This window comes from Columba livia, chromosome 1 (assembly GCF_036013475.1).
Source record: "Columba livia isolate bColLiv1 breed racing homer chromosome 1, bColLiv1.pat.W.v2, whole genome shotgun sequence".
NCBI classification, from domain to species: Eukaryota; Metazoa; Chordata; class Aves; order Columbiformes; family Columbidae; genus Columba; species Columba livia.
Window position 1 is genome coordinate 173,547,824 of NC_088602.1, and position 21,774 is coordinate 173,569,597.

The 21,774-nt window shown below is 47.3% G+C and overlaps 1 protein-coding gene across 2 annotated transcripts; it reads right to left on the minus strand.

Moving 5' to 3' along the window:
* Positions 1 to 668: 668 nt before the first annotated feature.
* Positions 669 to 19,995, minus strand: CYTH4 (cytohesin 4). 2 transcript variants are annotated; one of them, XM_021282371.2, is made up of 13 exons: positions 19,848 to 19,995; positions 13,673 to 13,755; positions 11,088 to 11,188; positions 10,757 to 10,820; positions 8,308 to 8,426; positions 7,849 to 7,929; positions 7,059 to 7,171; positions 6,337 to 6,485; positions 4,528 to 4,639; positions 4,004 to 4,080; positions 3,566 to 3,637; positions 2,128 to 2,282; positions 669 to 1,804 (listed from the first exon to the last, which is right to left on the minus strand). In XM_021282371.2, exons 1-13 carry the CDS (start codon positions 19,864 to 19,866, stop codon positions 1,732 to 1,734), a joined length of 1,218 nt encoding a protein of 405 aa, XP_021138046.1. In that variant the 5' UTR covers positions 19,867 to 19,995; the 3' UTR covers positions 669 to 1,731. The 2 variants fall into 2 exon arrangements, with proteins under 2 accessions (XP_021138046.1, XP_005514727.1); XM_005514670.4 differs by having other exon boundaries at positions 10,757 to 10,823.
* Between the last annotated feature and the right edge of the window lie 1,779 nt (positions 19,996 to 21,774).

Below are 21,774 nucleotides of genomic sequence, written 5' to 3' on the forward strand. Positions count from 1 at the left end.
CCCAAGCAAGAATGAATGTGTGTGTGAGCACACGTGCTCTAGAGCAGTAGGCAGCAAATTTGCTCCATATCACATCAATGACAAAGAGATTCAACACAGGAGACATTTGCAGGTGTGAGCAGAAGAAAACCTTCATGTTCCTTCTTCAGAGTGAGCGCGTGCTTCAACTCCGAGATGATACACTCCCTGCCTCTTGAAATTAATTCAACATTCCTGTGGCTTGGGCAAAAATAACTAGAATGAATAATTGGGCTGCGCTGGCTCTGCTGCAGATTGCCTGGTAGGTAGAGCCCTCTGCAGGAAGGAAAAGGGCAGGAGACTGAGACAGCACCAGTGTTAACTAGAAGAGACCTGAAAGGTAACAGATGAAATAGCAATACCTTACCATGTCCTCTGACCCTGCAGGTCTAATTGTCTCTAGCGAGTCCCTGGTATTTGCCTCTGTGCTGTTGCCTGCTCGCAGGGTCACAGCTCCCTGTGCCTTTCCTTTTGTCCTGTTAACTTCTGTTCCCTCCCCCGCTGCCTGCATGCCCGGTGCTCAGCTGCCTGCATTCTAGGTGCAGTGCAGAGCTGCAGCGGTGCTCAGGCTGCTGCGCCAGGCACAGGAAAACAACGCTTCTATCTTGCATCCTCTGTCTTTATCACTAAAACGATCACGTTACCCTGAGTTTGGGGCTTGTTTCAAGCACTTTTATTTCTTTCTTGACACAAGAGACAAAAAAAAAAAAAAAAATTAAAAAAAAGGACTCCAGGTGAAACCAAAGTATGAAGATGGGAATGCCTCTGTGTGTGTGTGCTTGTCCACGTGGTGTGTATGCACCTCTAATTTTTCATGCCTTCTGGCTGCAGGCCTTTCAGATACAAAGCCCAGGCCTCTGGGATGGTACAAGGAGGCAAATTTTGTTGGGGGGCCATCAGCCAGGAGGAGAGCTAGTGTTTGGGTTTCTTCCTTAGGGAGACCTGTGGTGGTCCCTGAGCCTCAAAACAGAGACACAAAAGATCCAGAGCTGCTTCCCTGGTCCCACGGCCTCTCTGCACTCAGTTACCCCTTATTTCCCTATCCAGCATCTTTAACTTTCTGAAACTTATGACTCAGTTACAGAGCAGGGACTTCCCAGGATTACAGCCCTGACAGCTGTAGGAAGAGGTAGTGAGGGTTCTCTTCTGAGTGGAAGGCTTCTTATCTTCTCTTGGCCTCTGGTTTCACAGTGAGGTGTTAAACATCAGTGGCCCCTTCTTCACAACCACTACACATCTGTTCATGGAAGATAAACCACTGGGGCTTTTCTGCTCTGCAGCTGACTGGACCATGCTCAGCTGCTCTGAGAGCATCTATATGGTTCCTCACTGAAAAATACCCAGGCCTGGTTTGATAGCAAGAGAGGCTGGAGACATTCTGGAGACATTGTTTTCTCTCCTCAGATCCTGTCCTACATGCCTGGGGCTATATGGGAGAACCCAAAGACCAGTCGCTGTTGAGCCTTTGCATTCAGACGTGGGAAATGCCATGCTCACATTTCTGACAGTCCTCAGTGGATTTCACCCTGCGCCTCTGCCTTCAGTTTAGAAAAGGAAGAATCAAATCTGGCAAGTTGTCTTGTCAGTCATGTTCCTGCCAAGTGGGAGGCAGAGGGAACTAATTCTCCCAAATTTCTTGACTGGAAGGGCCCAGCATGGGAGGGGAGCTGTCCAACCATTACATCCCCCTGCTGTCAATGACCACGTCAGGGCTTAGTTTTTGCTGGCAATCTTTTTCTTACGTGCAGACACCAGGTCATAGAAAGGATCCTGTGTGATGCTGGTCCTGGAAATAAGAGGAAATGGGAGCAAAAGTAAGTAAATACTGGACAGCAGCACAAGCAGCCTAACTGAACTTGTACAGAGAGACCACTCAACAAAAAGCAGGACTGGAGGTCTGCAGGCCCGCAGAAGAAGATTTAGCTGTGGCTGGAGACTCTGCAGAAGGGACCTTGAAACTCTTTGAAGTCAAGAGGTACCACTGTTACTAGACTTCAGACATTTATTTCTACCCCCTTTTTCATGTTCTGGTAGCCACATACACTGCATGACCTCAGTCCCTGAGGCTGAACAAAGGCAAGCTCAGGCCTCCAGTTCTGGTCTCCTCACCGTATTGCCTCAATCCACCCATCACGTTCTGCTGGTGTGGCTGCTGAGATCTTGTAGGACTGATGCTTGCCTTCAACCACTTTCCCGTCCCCATCTGTTTTGCAGGCTTTGATCTTCTGCCCTTTGCAGTTGGGATTGAAGAGCTCAAAGCAGTTCTGTCAGAAATGGAATAAAATGGAGCAGAAGGGGAGGACAGGGTGGACCAAGGAAATCATGCTGCCTTCAACCATTGGTGACAGGTTTCCAAAGGGGAAGGGAGCATTCTGTCTCTGAAATGCAACAGAGCCTTCCCTTCCCCACACCAAGATATTCCCGATGAATTAGATCTCCAGGCCACACCTATCACGTAAACACACTCCCCCTGTGAAGGTCTAGACACTAAAACAAGCTTTATGAAGAGATGGAATCACAGAGTCACACAGAATCACAGAATGTAAGGGACTGGAAGGGACCTCAGAAGATCATCCAGTCCAATCCCCCTGCTGGAGCAGGAACACCTAGATGAGGTTACACAGGAATGTGTCCAGGCAGGTTTTGAATGTCTCCAGAGAAGGAGACGCCACAACCCCCTGGGCAGCCTGTTCCAGTGCTCTGTCACCCTCACTGAGAAGAAGTTTCTTCTTAAATTTAAGTGGAACCTCCTGTGTTCCAGCTTGTACCCATTACCCCTTGTCCTAGCATTGGTTGTCACCAAGAAGAGCCTGGTTCCATCCTCGTGACACTCACCCTTTATATATTTGTGAACATTAATGGGGTCACCTCTCAGTCTCCTCCAAGCTAAAGAGCCCCAGCTCCCTCAGCCTTTCCTCATGAGGGAGATGCTCCACTCCCTTAATCATTTTCATTGCCCTGCGCTGGACTCTCTCCAGTGGAGCATCAACAGTTACCAGAAAAAACCTTCTGAGATCTGTCACTCTGCTCCACTCATGAAGATCTCTTCCCCTTTTAAGTAGATGCAACATTCTCTCTTCTGCCTGTCACCACTCAGACAGAAGGCACTTCTGCCACATCAAAGAGTGGGTGTCCATAGAAGATATACAGACAGAGAGTGTCACTTCCTGGGCAATCTTCCTAACACCACAGCATTGTCTGCTGTACATGTGCCGTAACTTGTTACGGAGAGTCCCGGTGAAAGAAACTGAACTCAAATCTCCTGGTGCAAAATGAGTAGTGGGTTGGCTGTGTGCACTCATCTCTGCCCCACTATACACACACACATGTGCACACATACAATGAGCCAGCCAAAGGATAGCTTTCCCTTCACCAGATCTTCCCTGGTAAAATACAGTCATGTTTAGATACCATCATGTTTAGATGGGTGACTAGACAGTTTAAAACAGCACCTTCCCTCTGAGAAGCATGGCAAAAGTAGCATGTGTGCACCCTGTCTACCCCCCGACTGCCTGTGTTGGCAGAGGACCAAGCAATGGAGACTTACTGGCTTTTTGGGATCATCCACCTTCCGGACTGATAGGTTCTCCAGGGGGATAATGCCCAGAGGCTCTTTGTCCTGAAGACAAGGAAACGTGAATCAACACTCAGCACGCTCCCCCAATCTATGCCACTACTTGCAGCCTCTCTGATGTGAACCTTTGGGGGGCTGACAAGAGCAGTGCATGCCTGGGGGGACCATCTCCATTTACACAATGGAGAGCTAAGTTAACAGGAGATCACAGCAACATCTGCAGTGTCTGGCCTCTCTTCTCCTCAAGACTGGAGGCAAGGAAACACCACAGGAGAGAAGGGAGGTCTGACTTCAGTCTGGGAGCACAGGATTGAAAGGAAAAGTTGCCCTCTACCCTCTTCTCCTCCCTGGACCCTCAGAGGTTCATAACCACCCAGAACACAGTTTCTCAAATGGGACTTAAGCCTTTACCGTGGTATATTCAAAGTAGTACAGGCAGTTATCGGTCAGAATGAACCAACGGCGTTTCCAGGTTTTCACACGTCCTCCTAAAGGCAGAGAGGTTCAAAAGCCATTAGTCACATTCTCTGCCATCCTTCCCTTCCCCCTATAAGCTCCAGATGTGCACACACAGACAAACCCTCCCATCTCTCCCTGGAGATCAGCCCCAAGGAAGCATCCATGGTGCTCACCACTGATGTGGTGCCGTATGGTGGACACACACATGCAGGCAGCCAGTTTTGCTCTGATGGAGCTGGGAACAGGGAGGGGTGAGGGATTATCTTTCTGGGTCCCTTTTTGAGAAGTCAGAGCTTGCAGGAGTGGGCTGGGAGGAGAGAGCAGGTGGCTGGTTTCAACAGCAGGTGTCAGCCTCACCCCACCGCAGCAAACAGGAGGGAAGGACAGCAGAGATGCTGGTGGATTCTTGCGGGTATTTGTGATGGGAAGCAGGCAGGCACAGAATTCAGAGGAGCTAGGGGAATCCTCCCCCTTACCTAGTTTCAGGAGCCAGCCCTCACGGTTAGGGTTAAAGAAAGTATGTGTGAGATCGTTCCCATCATCCTCTGGTATGGAGAATGGCTCATTCTTGATGCTCTCAAACAGATTCTGCCCCAGAGCATTGGTGATGGAAAGAGAGAAAGAAAGACAGATTTGTGACAAAGCTTGTACACAACTCTCCTAGGTCCATCTGGTTCATCACTCTGTTTCCACAGGAGCGGGAGGCTGAATAGAGAGGGGGACAGGCAGTGAGCACCGGGGGGTACAACAACCTTCAGTCTACACCTCACAGGGTCTCACGGGGGATCACCAGCTCTTCTGCGCATCCTGTGTCAAAAAAAGATACCCAATTTGGAAAGCCACAGACACAAAAATGTGCACCCATATCAACAGGGGCTGCAGTGACCAAAGCCAGCATGTCACAAAATGCTGCTGTGGGTAGTAAGGCACTGGGGGGGGTCACAACACAGCAGAGACCACCACCCCATTTAGGCCTTGGGCTGGTGGTACCAAATGCTCCACTGAGAACTTGATATGTAGAGAGCAATGCACACATCTATACGGCCACAAGGAGGCACATTTCGTAGAACCAAGGCTTTTGCACTGAGGGGCATAAAGGGTGACATTCGTAACAGCAGAGTGACAGGGAGGTAGGTTACTAGCTTTCAAGGGACACAAAAATGTCACTCATGTCATTGGATTTGTGAACATTCATTATACAAGACCCAAGCCAAGAGAAAGGAAAAAAAAAAAAAAAAAAAAAAAAGAAGAAACTACAGTCTCATGCAACATCCTTGAAATTGCTTGAGAGAAATGACACGCTGGAGAAAATCTAAAGCCTGTACCTTGAGGGGATGCTGCTCAGAAAACCCAAGTGTGGGATGTAGGCTGTCTCTTTGACAGAAGACACCAGTAACTCTCCCTAGGATGGCTGGGTGAAGATAGACACATGTAGGCAGGCTTCCCATGTCTACCTTGCCTCACAGGGTGGGTCCCATGCCTGATGAGCCTTTGGGAAAATTGTAGCTCCAGCTTTGCTAACGGATTCCTCCCCTGTCTCTCTCTCCCCAGTTCTGCATCTTCATCTTCTGGGATCAGAGACACCATGGACTGGCTGAGAGCTTTACAGATGCTGGACGAGACCCTGGTACTCAATTGAGGCTGGTTGGTTCTACCCACTCAAAAATATATCCTAGTGTAAGAGAGGTCAGGTACTCGTGTCCTGGCTGACATGAACACTACAGCCAGCTGAGACATTCAGGCATGAGCAAGGGAAAAGGATTTGTAATCTGGGCCACAGTGACATTGTCTCACAGACACACAAGAAATACACAGTCCCCTAAGGGGTCAGGACTCCCAGAGATGGCCAAAAGATTCAGGTGCCCAGCTAGCTCCCACAGAGGTGCATGCCCCATTCACACAGCCTCATACTTACACAACACACAGGCACCCGCAGCTCATGTCTACTTCTTTCACATATTCACAGTATTGTTCCTCTCTCACACAGACACACTTAAAAACATAAACTTTAACCGATACTGCTATTCCCCGAATGTCTCCAGCCTCTTTCTCTTGCTCTATGTCCTCACCAACAAGCACGTGTGCAGCCCCTCTCCAAAGCAGTTTCCACATTTTCCAGCTTTGCTTTTGTACATACTGCTCTCTTTCCTCATGCAGCTCTTCCCCTTGTATGGCAGAAGGTCAGTAGGCCTGTATTACACTGAGACCTGAGGACCTTTACTTCTCAGTGGACCGCAAGCCAGAGTGAGAAGAGGGACTTAAGAGAAAATGGAAGGTCTTCTTACCTTTAAGAGCTCTTCTGGCAGGTCCCCTCCATTGTCAATGCCTCTGTTGATGGATACAAACCTTTCAAAGGGGGGTTTGTCTTTCACATTGGGGTTGTGCAGGCTGGTATTAAGCATGATGATAGAGAAGGAGAGTATATAACAGGTATCTGACAATGAGAAAGAAAAACCAGGATGGGTGGTACTTATTTTAGAGGGCAGATCAATCTGGACCCTAACAGGTGGCTTAGTTTGCAGTCACTGGAGAACAGCCTCATACCCTCCACTGTAGGAGGAAAAGGGAGATGTCCCCTCTGCTAGGAGTAAGAGGGACAGACAGGTCTACAGGAGAGCTGATCTCCTATGGTGGAGGTGATTCCGTCCTCCCAAGGTAATGGGGCATGTTGGGTAGATCTGGCCTGATAATGGCTTTGTCAACAGGAAAGTTTCTACAGACCCGTGTCTCTTAGTGCTATCCTTGCTGTGATGAGGTATATACCTCATGTGGGGCTGGGAGAACAAGTCTATTGCCCATGGAGATGGGTTGGAGCATAGTAGCAAAAGGAGGACTAGAGGCCATCAGTCTAGTGAAAAGCTTCACAGGAACTGGGCTGCCTCATTCAGCTTAAAGGGAAACATCCACACTTCCAAGTGATGCCCTCTGTGGTTTGTGAATGGAAAAGTTCCTCTCTCTAGCAAAGAGTGGCGTTCAGCTTTACAGGGCTTCTTATGCCCATAACTACCTGTTGACTGGAATACGCCTGGGTTGCACTTGCAGTACCAGTTGGCAAAGGCCTCCATCATCCGGTCAATCTTCTGTGCTTCCCCAGGCAGCCGGAAGCTCCATAGGAACTGTCTATCAGGAGGAGCACGACAGACAGTTAGTCAGATTGTGTGCAAGGAAATTTTATCCCTTCCCTCAACCCATGGGGGCACCATGAAAATAAAAGAAGACTTCCCATCATGCTGGGGAGAACACAGTGCATGAAGCAGGAGGTTTCCTCTTGCTAGAAATTGCCTGGGCTTATCAGTCTCAAACACACTTGAAGGAGGAAGCAGAACTAAGCATCCCGGAAATCACGGCTACTCTTTCCTAATGAGTGCTCTGCAAGGCAGCAGAGTCCTCCAGAGAAAGGGTCCTGCCAGTAGGCTGGTATATAAAAAACCAAGATGCCCTAAACCAGAGTCATTTTGTCACTGACATAATGGGCTCTGTGGACAGACACATTTCCTGGTGCAAAAAATAACTTGCCCTGTCCCCTCAGGCATCAAATCCATGATGATCCACCTTGCTTTCCCCATCTTCTCTGGACTTGCTTCTCTATGGCAAGTCCAGTCAAGGGGCCATGAAAGAGTTTCCCCAGGAAAAGCTGTTAAGACCTCACAGGACAAGAGTCTTGGAGCCAACACATACAGCAGGGCCTTGGGAAGACCCATTTCTACCCAGCAGAGCTTCACAACCTTCCTGGGTGGTAAGACCCAGTGGCTGAGCAGGCTCCTGTTCCATCTCCTGCATCCTGCATGCTCACTCACCTCAGCGCCTGCACCAGGTTGAGGTTGGCAAACTGGTGACACGCCACAAAGGCTTGGAGGATCTGAATGTTTGTGGGGTCCCTGGGAGAGGATACAGAGAAAAGGTCAGAAGAGAGCTCTGACCCTGCTCAGTTTGGATGCCCCTTGGTGTGATGATATACATCTGGCTCCATCTAAGCCTTCACTTCCCTCTGACCAACAAGACGCCAAGATGCATACTCTTATCTGGGAAGACTGACCCCATTACAAGCAGGGAGACAGGTATCCCATACAGCCAGCCTTAGTCACACTCCAAAGCCCCACCCATGACGGAGTGTTCTGCCCACCCAGCCCACTGCAGTTTGAGGCATGTTCAGTCTTGGCACCTGACTGAGGTCTGCCAGGGGTCATCTAAAATAGTAGTTGAAAGTGGTCAGGCAGGACTCCAAAAGGCCTCCTCATCCTGGCTGGGTTGCTCACCTACCACCCAGGTAATCCCCAATGGCGGTCTTGTTCAGGCCTTCACCCTTGTGGAGGAATTTGGCGATCTCCTGCAAGTCTGGGGACAACACTTCATGCTCAATCAAGTACTGGATCCCCTGAGGAAGGAGAAGCAAGACAGTGAAGTAAGACATTTCTGTGGGTTGATAAGAAAGTAGGACCCTAACACCCTTATGTCAGCCTTCCTTGGCTTTGATGATGCTACCTCCTCTGTTACTCCCCAGGACCTTAATAGGAGACCACAGCCATGTTCCCACCCCTAGTCCATCCCTTTTGATCTACCATAGTGCATCAGTCCCACTTCCATTTCATCCCTAGATTCAGATAAATGTTTCGCTGGGATGGAAACTCAAGCAAACAAAAAAGGACAATGTAGGTTAAAAGTCCAAAAGCCAGGTAGATTTAAGGCAAAGTCAAAATAGTTCATTTTAACATTTTCAATACAAATATCTCAGTGTTCTCTCCCTAAATGTCTTCTCTTTTTTCTCAATTAACTTAACAAAAAAACCCAAATGTTTGAAAAAAAATGACAATAAAAATGTACTCAGCCAGAACGATGGGCTTGAGACAATTCAAAATTATTTTTCCTAAATTTTCATCTATGCCACAGAACAGAGAAGTCTGCAATCTTTTCAGCTCTATCCTCCCCAGCCAGTAAGAATGGAGTATGTTTTTATGGAATACAGAGGGTTTGAGTTGGGCTGTAAAAAGGGTCGATATTCTATTTTAAAGGGAATTTCATGAATTTCAAAGTCACAGCTTTTGTTCTGATTCTTAGCAATATCTAAAACCACTGCGACTCTACAGACCACATTGCAATTCTCCTCACAAAATACAATACAAGAATGAAAATTGGTTTAGATCCATCAAAATGTTCTACTTCAACAGAATCAATTCACTTTGCCTTGTAATATATAAGAAACTATTTCTAAAATGCCCCAAAGAAAAAGCAGTTTCAAAAGAAGAAATTGAAATGTTTGTGAGATTTTTCCACACTATTTTCCTTTCCTTTTCCCCAGACGGAATTTCAGTAAGATCAATTTAATTTTGTAAAGCATCGCAGCGATGATGTGGCTCCATTTTCCAGAAGAATATGTTTCTCCCAAAAGGTTCTGTTCAGCCAGATTCCTAATGCTTCCCTCCTCTAGCCTCAGGAACTTGCTCTGAGATCTTGAAGATAGGAACTCATTTAAAGTATCAGCATTGCATAGATGAAGAGTAACCTTAGCAAGGAGGGGCAAAGAAGGTTTCTTGCATTGCAGCACCTGTCAACCTAAGCAGCATGAAGCAAAAGGGAAGCAATAAACAGAGATCTGCATATGCCCATTCTAAAGTAAAAATAATATAGGCACATAGGATGACATTTCGACCAGGCTGATCAGCATTGAACTAACAAAGCTAAACTAGTTTGAGGTCAGAACTAGTTCAGGTATTTCTGCATGGCATGGCTCAATGCCACAGCCAGATGCCTTTGAGGTCAGACGGAAAGACAGAATGAAAGCTGCTCTCACGCAGGCTGGAAGTGCTGCTGATATCACTGCTCCGAGACAGCTCCCAGTGTCAGAGGGACATCCATGGGGCTGGCAAGTGCTCCAGCTGTGGTGTGGACACTGGGGAAAAGGCATCTTGAGGATCTCGGTGGGGCAGAGAAGGAGGCATGAAAAGTTGTCACTCAGACCAGTAGCCACCTCAGATGCTAGCTGTGGTGGTTAGCTGACGATGAGCAATCGTTCGATCACAGCTTGTGGGTTTCCTTACAGAGCTCAAAAAAATGGCCCACCACTGAAGAGGAAGGAAGAGGGAACTGTCTTTCTCACATCTTCTCTACTTAATCATGACAATTTTAGAGCTTTTTGCAGAGAGCTGAAAGCTATGAAGGCTGGACCTTGCTGGTCAGAATCCCAGAAAGTGGAAAACCTGGATTCACTCCAAAATCCAACCAGTACTACCAAAACAAAAACTATACCCCAAATGACAGAGGCAGCTTGTCTTCTTCAGTTCTAAATGAGCCAAGGAACCTGACACACTCTCAAACATCTCAACTTCTTTTTACTTCATTCTCTTCTATCACACTATGGCAAATTCTTAGCCTCTCACAGGCAAAAAGAGCTGGGCTGAAGGAGATTTGGCTCTCTTGACACACTGGCAGTATTAAACCATCCTCCCTTTTTTTCTCTTAGTTTTGGATTGCATCTTATGGGATGGCCTATAGGCACATGATGGTGGGAGGCAACAGAGCCTGATCATATCAGAAGACTTTATTCAGGGACAGGAAGGAGGGTGCTACTAACTGGACCCTTAGTGTGGTAGGAAACCAGCCCCACAGTCCCATGCCATAGTTCCTTTGGCATGGGTAGCTGCAAGTGGACCAGTAGCCAACAGAAGTTCTTCCAGATTTCTCCTCATAGGTGGAATGAGCAAATCTTACCTTTGCAGGGTCCATGTTGAATTTCTTCCGGCCCAGGCACAGAAGCTTATCCCTCTGTGACAGTCTGCTGCAAACAAGGAGGAAAGTCAAGCTTAGAATAAAGGGCCATGTTTTGGTTACCTCACAAGGTAACTCAGGTATCTCAAGGACAGATGTCTTCCAGAACAGGAATTCCTATCCAGAAATAAAAATAAATCCCAGAGGAGACGAGGGTATTCCTGGCCTATTTTCCACGTCCTTGTTGTGATCCAAATCCCATCAGTGCTTTTGTTTTCTCAAGATCAAGACAGAGACTTTGTAAACAAAGAAATACCCATCTTATCCCACTTGCCTGGTCTGCTCCCCAGGATTATTGTCTGCCTGTTGCCTCTCCTCTGCATTTTGAAAGCACTCAATCTCTGCAAACACTTCAGCAATCTCTTCCTTCAGCCTCTGCAAAAGAAATAGCAGAAGGATGAAGGCGATGTGGAGGGAAAAACAGCAGACGCATACAGAGTATGTCTTACTTCTTCCCTCAATCAGAGGAGAAGGACCCGTCAGACGGTCACAACCAATCAAGGATGTCTGTGAAATGGGCACTGCTCTGAGGTGACCCTGATGGATTCCAGGTGAAAACAATGAGAGATAGGGGAAGAAGGATATTGTCATGTCTGTTGTCAATCAAGCTTAGCCAGTGTGGAGAGTCAGATAACTCTACCCCAGTGTTGATTTCAGTTCCTCAAACAATGCCAGATGTGAGGCTCCTTCCATCGTGCCCATTTCCTTCCAGCTTTTACTTTGCATAGCTCTGCCACACATCCAGGAAAAGGGAAGTGGAACCAGGAACTGTGGGGTCAACATGAACCTGAAGTGGCTACAGTGTGAAACACAAGAGTGAACATATCTATCATTCAAATACCAGTGAGCAGATACCTGTCTTTAGGTGAAAAAGAAAGGACAAATAAAAGAGGAGTAATCATTGTCAAATTAAAAACAAAAATAAAGCCAGAATTATTGTAGAATTCAGTTTCCTTTAGGCCCATGACAAGCCATGGCCTTCTTGGCTGGATATTCTGTGTTATCAAGAAAATCAAGATGCCTGTATCTCCTTGTTTCCATCCTGCAGTTATGGCCCCCTCAGAGCCAGACTGCATCACCGCTTTCTTCCAGGAATCACCCAAATTTTTCCCTGTGCAAACCAGAACAGGCAGGGGAAGATGGGTTATTTTATGACAGATATTGCCTCAACAAGGAGTGAGGGTGTGGCCACAGTACACACCCAGATGGCAAAACTGCGAAGTTTGTCAATATCCCATGATCTAATACAGCTTTTGGATTTCACTTTTTCTCTGGCCTTCATTCTGTTGTGCTTCATCAGTCTGCCAAAGCTGGGAGTGTTCATTACTAAGCTTTAGGTATTGCACAAATGTAACAAAGCCATGCTCTTAACCCTGGATTTCAAATGCTCATCAGTTTTGTTATTTTATTCACTGCTGTCTTCAGGCAGTATAACAGGAAAGTCTAGACCCATCCTCCCTCTCTCACCACCAGACATCCCCCCAAGTCTTTGTGTTAAAGGGTATTGATAGATACTTTCTGATGAAATCTACCTGGGAAAACATCTTTAGTTATAGGTACTCTTTCACCTAAACCCATTCTGCTCTGCTGGACAATGCATACCCCACTGGATAATGCCTTTGAGATTTAGAGAATGGGTCTGTGTAGTCTAGCAGCTTTTCTCTGCCCATTGTGGGTAAAAAAAATGTAGTACTCCTATTCAAATATTCTGCCTTCTACAGTGCCCATTGCCTGTTCCAAAAACTGAAGAAATAAGAATCACACGCAAGCAAACCACAGAGAATCATGGAATAGTTTGGGCTGGAAAGGACATTAAACATCATCTAGTTGCAACCCCTCTGCCATGAGGAAGGACACCTTTCACTAGACCAGGCTGCTCAAAGCCCCATCCAGCTTGGCCTTGAACACCTCCAGGGAGGGGGCATCCACAGCTTCTCATGCACATACACATTGCATGCACCTTTTTTGCAAGGAAGGACAAGATACCATTCTGATTTTGTAGCAGAGATGGTGTATCTGGAGGCCTGAGAACTTACAGGTAATTTGGCTTAAATCTTTACACAAGGAAATACTGTGCCTATTCCCCAGACATCCGGACGTCTTCATGTTGTGGGAAAATCAGTGCAGGTTCAATGATTCAGTGCAACAAGCTCCCACAAATGGGAACCCCCATTCCATGGTGGTGAAGGCAGAAGAGAATAGAAAGTGTACAGCACCACGCATGACTGTGATGTGGTATTACTGACTGATTTTGAATCTGCCACTTTCAGACATTTTAGGAGTCAGTGGAGAAATGTTTGAGCTTGCTAAAAGGGAAGAAGAAAAGCAAGTTCAAACATAGAAATGTATGTGGAAAGTCCTGCCATGAAACCTCTCTAAAGAGACAGGATCCTTCATGGAGGAGTTGTTGGACATCCACAAACCAAATAAAATATTGAAAAACACAGGTGGATGCAGCAGGTAACTAGGATTGATATGTCATTAGCAAGTAATCAGTAATTAAAAATAATCATAAATGCTAAGCCAGATCCCTGCCAGTACAGGTTACTCATACTCATTTCCTTAATCCTAAACATGCAATCCCAGCTCATGCCTGCTAATGAGCTGACCAGCCTTTCTCAAATATCCCATTACAGTAGCTGATGACTCCCACAGCAGAGAGTGCCACAGGCTGGATGCACACTGGTGGCAAATGTGCCAGGGCAGCCTAAAGGCCAGAATTCAAGTTGGATCATGCCAGATCAAGTGTCTCCTGTGCAGAAGCTTTTCTACATGGCCTGGACTGTTAAGTGAGGACACTCCTTGATGAAAACATTTTTGAGAAGGCTAAGCAGACGGAAGAAGCAAGATGGTCCTTACCTTAATGTCCTCCAAAAGCTCCTGTCTGTGCTGCCTGATTGTCTCTATTTCAGCCTCTTCAGTCTCAGTCAAGCCAGGTGACCCTGGAAGAATGAAGAGATGCCTGTGAGAATAGTACTGGGGCCAACATATAACAGGAAAATCTGCCTCAGATACTCTCTTAGGGTCATGCCACAGCAACTCTGATTTCTGTGTTCCAGCATCTACGTTCCCTGCTGTTGCAACCACTGCATCTCAGTCTTGCCCTGCAAATGGTTCTCACTCCAGAGCGAGCAGCACAGACCCAGATACCCCTCTTAACAGCCAGATGCTGTGCTGGTAGTCTCTGATCTAACCCTGCAGCATCCCACCCCGCCTACTCAACCAATTTTGCTTGCTATGAGCACAATGAAGAGATCTTACCAAATGCTCTGTAGCAGTTTCAATGTCAGGCACCTTTATGGACAATACCTTTACCTCTGCAAAGCTGTGACATAAGTACTTCATCTACATTTAAAGCTCCCATGAAGAGCCATTGGCTTAATGGATTGATTCACTGCAGCTGGAGTCAGAAGTGGATTAAGAGAGAGAATAGAGGTTTTTCAAGTCTGAAGGCAAGATCAGGGGGATGAAAGCCTTGCTGAAGAAGGAGCATCTGTGGGTGGCTGTTGTTATGTGGACTACAGACAATGCAGAAATATGAGTAGGCTTCCTTGTAATGTACGGGAACTCAAACAGATACCAGCAGAGCCAAAGAGACCACAAAATGATTCATAAAAGACCTAGAAGAATTAGGGTGACAGCACTGCTGCTAAATATAATCCAGGTGAGGCACAGCCTCTTCAGCAAGGAAAAGGAGGAGGCTGCAGCCCTAGGGAGACAAAGTAGATGGTAAGCTCCAGGAAAAACATCAGGGGGCATGTGAGCTGAGAGGACTGGAGCTCCTGGGAGGTCACTGCAGAGCTTGCAGTCAGGATACTTGCTGCACCTAAATACTATGAGACAAACCTTCTTTGGAAAGGCAGGTCAGGTCGCTGGATGTCCTGCTCCACTGTTTCATAAGCCAAAATTTCCTGAGTGTCCTGTCTTCCTGGAAAAAGGGGAAGTGGCACCAGCTGCATTGGAAATTCTCTTAGTGTGGATCTCACATGCAAAACAACTGCTATAAATATGAATGGGGAAAAAAGGGGAAGGAACCAGCTAAGACAGACAGAAGGAAAAGGGGACAAGGACAGTCATCCAAGAGTCCATGTGCTTCTTTCCTGTTATGACCACAACAACTAAGAGAGACCTACCTTCCCCAATCCTAATTTTTCCTCCATCCTTCCAGCTGGTTGGGTTTCAATAAGCTAAGTCTGTCCTATTACTGCTCCGAGCAACTTGATCTAGTTGAAAATGTCCCTGGTCATTGCAGGGGGTTGGACTAGATGATCTTTGAAGGTCCCTTCCAACCCAAACTATTCTATGATTCTGTGATTCTCAGGCTGCAGCCTCTCCCCATCACTCCTCCTGCTGTTCTCAAGCATTGCATTCCCTGGGGAGATGCTGCTGAGCCTCTGGGAGAAAGCACTAGGCAAAGAGCCAACATGAAGCCTGGGCTGGGAAGGACCTGTGTCTGTCACCTCCCAGCTCTGCAAGCAGCCCTTGTGAAGAGCTGAAAGAAGCTGTCTGACAGCTGAAGCCAGTCGAGAGAGGAGGAAAACCTGTGGCATCCAGCAATTCACAACAGCCAAATCTGTATGTGAGGCCAAAACACACAAACAAACAAACAAGTAAGCAAACAAACAAACAGAAACAACAATAAACCCCTGTGTAGCTGCTTTGTGGCTTGTTAGGCAGGTTGCTGACTTCCCCTTGAATGTCAGCCCTGCATCTGAGAGTGCTGCCTGAGTCCTGTAGCTTATTTCATCTCTCCTGTGGTTTTGGCATCTGCAGGAGATGAGGCCAACCTCTTGGTCTCCCCAGCTTTATCTCCCTCATCCCTATGGGAGCTGGTAATTGTGGAATCACTAGCATGATTTCTCAACAAATTATCACTAAGACCTTTTGTCCTGTATTTATTTCCACAAAAGCACGGGAGCAGGACATACTTGAGGAACCGCCCTTTTTCCCCCTCCATTAGCAAAGTCTGTGGTGTGGCTGGTTGCTTTGCTTCAGTTGTTCTTTGTCTGTTGAAGGAGCCTAAAGCATCTCAAAGAGACCTGAGGCTCCCAGAGGACACCATCTCGCCCACATGACCCCAAATAAGTCTGTAAATAACTCAGTATGCCTTCCTCCTGAATATCTGAAAACCTCAACTCCCAAGTGATGTACCTCTGCAGTGTGTCAGAACGAGAAAAGTGTGGGAAGGACTGTGTGTGGGGAGGGTGGGGGAGAAAAAGCATACAAGTCATGGAGAAGGGGTGGGAATCAAGGGATAAAAACCAAAGAAAGGGTGGAATTGGGAGGAAAAAATTGATGGATTAAACTTTCAGAGCAATTTAGTTTGAGCTGCAGAGAGGGTCCTTGTAAGGTTTCCGAGGTTTCCTAAACAGATTAAGTCCCTGCTTGCCTTGGAAAATAATTCTGAGGTCAGTGCTTGCATGTTACTCTGCTTCCCTACCAGAAGGCCTAATGCTCTGCTCAAGGATCTTTTGAAGCTGTTCACCAATGTTATTGCACACATTGGGGTCTGCAGTTAGGGGTAGTGAACACAAAAGGTTTGTTTGAGGAGCCATCCACAGAAAGGCAGAGAAGGCAGCAGAGGCAGCTGAGCAAGCAGTGGATGAGACAGCGAGAAGTGGCCGCTCTGCCTTTCCATCCCTCTCCAAGATGAGAATGAGCCCATCAGCAGGAGAGGGGCACTCCAAGTGACACACAGCCTGGCTCGCTCCAGACGCTTCCAATGGCCAAGTGAATTCAACCCTGCAGCAGGTGACTGAGGAACGGCTTCAGCCTTGCCAAAGTCCTCAGTACCACCAAGTTCCACTTCCCTCTAGGGCGAGGTCAGGACACAGATGAAGCATAGCCCTGGTCAGGGTTCTCTGCACAGGGGAAAATTTCACCCTGATGAGAACACCCGCAGGTTTCAGGGCGATGCTGTCAGCCAAACCAGCACTGGAGTCTTCCAGGTCACACACAACATAAAAAATGGCTAGCATCTTTTCCAAAGAGAACATAGAATTGTAGAATCATAGAATCATTTTGGTTGGAAGAGACCCTCAGGATCATCAAATTCAAACATAACCTAACTCTAGCACTAAACCATGTCCCTAAGAACTGTGTCTATAGGCTTTAAACTCCTCCAGGGATGGTGACTCCACCACTTCCCTGGGCAGCCTGTTCCAGTGCCTGACATTAAGTTGCTGTTGGAATTTATTTTCAGAGACCAAAAATTGAAAGGAAAGCACATCAGCATCACATTTCTGGGGCTCACACCTGCTTTTGAGGTTGTTTCCCCACACTCAGGGCAGACCCAGACGGAAAGACCTGCCAGTTCTTAACGAGGCTTGTATTTATAGTGCTGTCACTCAAAACAGAACACAGAGTTCGATTGCAGTTGTGGTGTCTTACGCCCTCAGCTTGTCCATCTGGAGGGCAGGTCGGAGTTACCCGAAAGTCTGGGTACTCATGTGGCCAGCAAAGGGGTAGAGCTGCAGGGGTGGACTGCTGAAACAGCATGGGAAGGTTATGAAGAACGACTGCTTCTGTAACACTGTCATGGACCATCCACATGCTACTCACCCACAGAATAACAGCAGAGGTTCAGCTGACCCATTTGCAAGGCAATGTAGGGCTCTGAGTGTGGCTGCTAAAGGGTTTGGCCAACTCCACCCATGACAACACACAAGCAGAGCAGCCTCATAGGCACCTTCTGCCTGGATGAGGCACTCTGATGGAAGAATTCACCTGAAATTATTATTATTTTTTTAATATGGCTTCTGTGTAATTTCCAGCACAGACCATCAGCTCCCCAGGCAGGTACTAGGCTGGTACCAGGCAGAAAACAGGAAAACTTCCAGCTCCTGAGTTCCCTCTAGCCCAATCTTTCTCCCTCCTCCAGCCACTCCACAGTTCTCTTCCATCTTGTTTCAGAAGAAATTCAACATGGACCTCACACAGGTTTAATATGCACATTCCAGCTATGGAGGGAAAGGTGTGAAGAAGAATTTATGTTTTGTCCTGGTCCTCTTATCCCACATGACAACTTACAGCAATCGGGATAGCTTGCAGCCACTTTTGCCTGTAGGTCTCACCCCACATGTTGTAGCACGTGATACCATGGAACCAGTCTGCTCTCCCGTGTCTCATACACCCAGTTCACGGATTTGGCGTACTGGCTCTGTGGCATTACCCAGACAGTTGCTAGAGGATTCTGAAGGAAGCTGGAAAAGAATATCTACTGCAGAGAGAGCAGCCTCCCCATAGATACTGTTGTGTCAGACAGGTATTGAACAGGACCACTGCGTCTCCAGGAAGCAGAAGCTCCAGGAAAAGGTGCAAATACGCCTTTGACCTTCAGGTAAATCATGCCACAACTGCAAGACTTGAAACACATCCAGTGCTCCAAAGCTCACTGTAAAGCTGCATTGGATTGGAGTAGATGATCTAGAGGGTCTCTTCCAACCAAAATGATTCTATGATCTCCAGAGATCCCTTCCAACCCCAACCATTCTGTGATTCTGTGTTCTGAGGGCAGCCTTGGCTCCCACGCTAGAGCAGCATCAAACAAGCCCACTTTCCCACCTAGGTGTGAAGTGACAGGCTGGGACTTAACAGAGACATAGGTCAGAACCAGTGTATCTCTCTAGGCATTGCCTGTCTTCAGGCTCTGCCTCTATGCAGAGTTGAGCAAACCCACATTGTCCTTGAGCAGGATCTCATCATGCTACTTCAGTGTGTAACTTTTAAGATATAATTAACTCAGTAACATGTAACTTGAGTGAATGACTGCATCAGACCTTCAGTTCTGAAAGCCTCAGTTTCTGTGGAATGGACACCCCAAAATAAGCAGCAAAACATGAGGTACCCCTTCTCCAGCCCAGCTTGTCCTGCAGACGGTCTATTCACGGTTGCTTTCAGGTGGTGAGGGCTGGGTGATCTGGAGAGGTCTGCCTTCATCAACATGCATAGCTAGATGCTGGTGAGAGCTCAGCTCCCACAGTTTCCATCAGTTTCGTTGACTAGCAAGGCTGGTGCAGTTTGAGCGTGACCTTTCCTTGTCTACCCACCTAAGGAGCTAAAGAGTGCGGAACAGTTGCTGAAACTGGGCACTGATTTTTCCCTTCGCTCCATGCTCTACATCCTCTATGCAAAAGCCTCCGAGGACAGAGTCAGACACAGCAGGGCCATTGCAAGATGATCCCTCTTCTTCCTGGCCCTTGTTCAGCCCATTCCTGTTCAGGTCTCCCTGTTTACCACCTTTGATCAGACACATGCTCAAAGCCTCCTCAGCTAGAGGCTAGAAATGTTTGGTCTGGCAGTATGCCTTTCCCTGCTGAATCCCAACCTCTTTATCCACCACCTGCCAAAGTAGGAAATAAAACCTGAGCTGTCTTTCAGTTCCTCAGATGTGGCTTATCTCCCCCCACCCACATCTGCCTTTTGAGATTATTTCAGAAACAGGCAGGCCCATCTGCAGGTCACTTGGAGTTGATAGAACCCTAATACAGTATTTTACCTTTAACATGGACATAAGCAAAGGAGCCCCCAGTACCAAAAGCCTTGCAAGCATGTTGCACTGAGATACCCAACTGCATGAGAGGCCAACAAAGGCAAAACAGCTCCTGGGTGCTATAGGGAAATATCACCGAGAAGCTTGCAAGCCATGTCAGAGCTGCATGGAGAGAAGCCAAAACTTATAGGTGCTCAATCCAAGTGTCATATATACCCTTGATACCCCTGAGTCAGCTTCCATATCAGCTCAGGACCACCAGCAATAGAAACTCTCAGCACAAAGGCCATTCAAATCAGTGGGAAAATTACTCCCTATGTGAAAGGAGTTTGCTTACAAGAGAGTAAGTAAAAAAGAAACCATGGCTAATGCTCAAGGCTGACAAGAATTAACTGCACCACCAGGGATCTTCCACTATCTCATTCTTCCAGCCACCAGCTGCAGCGCCCACTCTTGCTGCTGGGATTTTGTGGTGTGCTCTGCCCTGTCAAACTGAGCGCACAGCCCTCACAGAAAACAAGGCACAAGAAGGTCAAGGCTTACCAGCAGCACAGAAATCCATCCTGAAGAGCGCGATGTATTTTCAACAGAAGTGGTGCTCCTCCTCACCTTCTGCTTGCTCAGATGCTTCACAGAACTGAAACAACTTGGAGCCAGTGACCAAGATCGCAGCCGCACTGGGGGGCGGGTTGCTCCGCGACTCCGCCCTCCTCTCCTCGTCCCTCAGACCACATCTCATCAGCTTGCATCAGTGAAGGAAACCTTGTGTGCATACTGCTGTGAGCTAACGCGGGCTCCTTGGCTGCTTCTGTAACACAAATCCACAAATACATTCCCATGCCAGCAGCTTTCGAACACACACGTGTCCGAGGGGACTGAAATGTGTAGTGAGAGGCTGATTGTACCTCGGGCTTTTGTCTGAGATACTCTGAGAGCCGGGGAGGAGGGGAGGGGGAAAGGAACTTCTTGATTCAGAAAACCCATCCGATTCGGGAAGTGGTTTCATTTTAAAGGAAAGATTCTTTCTTTAAGTGGTGGGGGGAATGAACACTCCAAAACTGGAAGGTGGTTAATGGAGATGAGAAGACAGCTTTTTTAATCTTTTCCTTCCCCCACTGACCACTAACTGACTTGTACTCCTTTTTTTCCCCACTAACAAACTGTTTTTCTCGGGAAACCTCCTAAATCTGAGGAGTGCTCTCTTGAGGCTTAGCAAAACTCCTGCCAGTGGGAGAACTGGCATTAGCAGGACAGATTTGAAGGAACATGTGCTGCTCTGTTCATCTGTGAGGCAGAAGGGTGCTCTTTTTCCTCCATCTGCTCCACACAGCCCCAGAAGGATGTACACTTCTCCTTGGATTAGTTGAATTTGATCAACATGTGATTTATGTGGTAGATCCCTGATGTAGCCAATGTGGGGAAAAAAAGAGTGTGCAGAAGAGCACCAAGTCAGAGACAGAAGAACTGTTGATGGTGAATAAATAGTTCAAAGTAAAATTCAAACCAGGTGTGATGCCCAAACAGGGTTCTTGCCTCCTCTAGCAGGACTGAAGCTGTAGGGGGATGGCTCCTCTCTGTGCATGAACACCTACCTCTACATGCTTAGCTCCCCCACCTGTTGCTGTATTCACAGCAGGCCTTGAACAGGAAAGCAAAGCAGATCCAGACTTCTACCTACCATATTTTCATGAGACAGCATGGTAGAGTTTGCAAGGACATTGCATGTGTAGAAAAATAAATGACCCTCTGACTTGTTACACAGTCAGAGCTAGCATCTGTGTAACAGGTCAGAGCTAGCATCTATGTACACTTAGCACTGTTTAGAAAAGGCTTCTCATTAACTCAGTCTGGTCTGAGATCCTCTGGAGAGAGTAACCCACCTGGATAGATTGGAAGAGTAGGCTAACAAGAACCTTATGAAGTTCAACAAGGACAAGTATAAGGTCTTGCACCTGGGAAAACATCATCCAGGAGTGCAGCACAGGCTTGGATCTACCCTGCTGTGGAGCAGCTCTGAGGAAAGGGACCTGGAGGTGCTGGTGGACAAGAAGCTCAATATGAGCAAACAGCGTGCTGCCGCTGTGGCAAGGGCAGTCAACAGGATGCTGGGCTGCATCAACAAGCGCATCACCAGCAAAGACAAAGGAGCCACTATTCTACTCTACTCAATACTCTGTTCAGTTTTGGTACTTGCTGTACAAAAAAGTTGTGGACAGGCTGGAGAGGGTCCAGAAAGTTGCGACAGGCTGGAGAGGGTCCAGAGAAGGGCCACAAAGATGATCCAAGGACTGAGAAGCTGCCATATGAGAAAAGGTCGAGATAACTGGGCTTGTTCAGCCTTGAGAACAGAAGGCTTAGGGGAGACTTCATCACCAGGTTCCAGTCTTTAAAGAGTGGCTACAAAGAAGACAGAGACTCACTTTTTACAAGGAGGCACATGGTAAAGACAAGGGGTAATGGGTACAAGTGA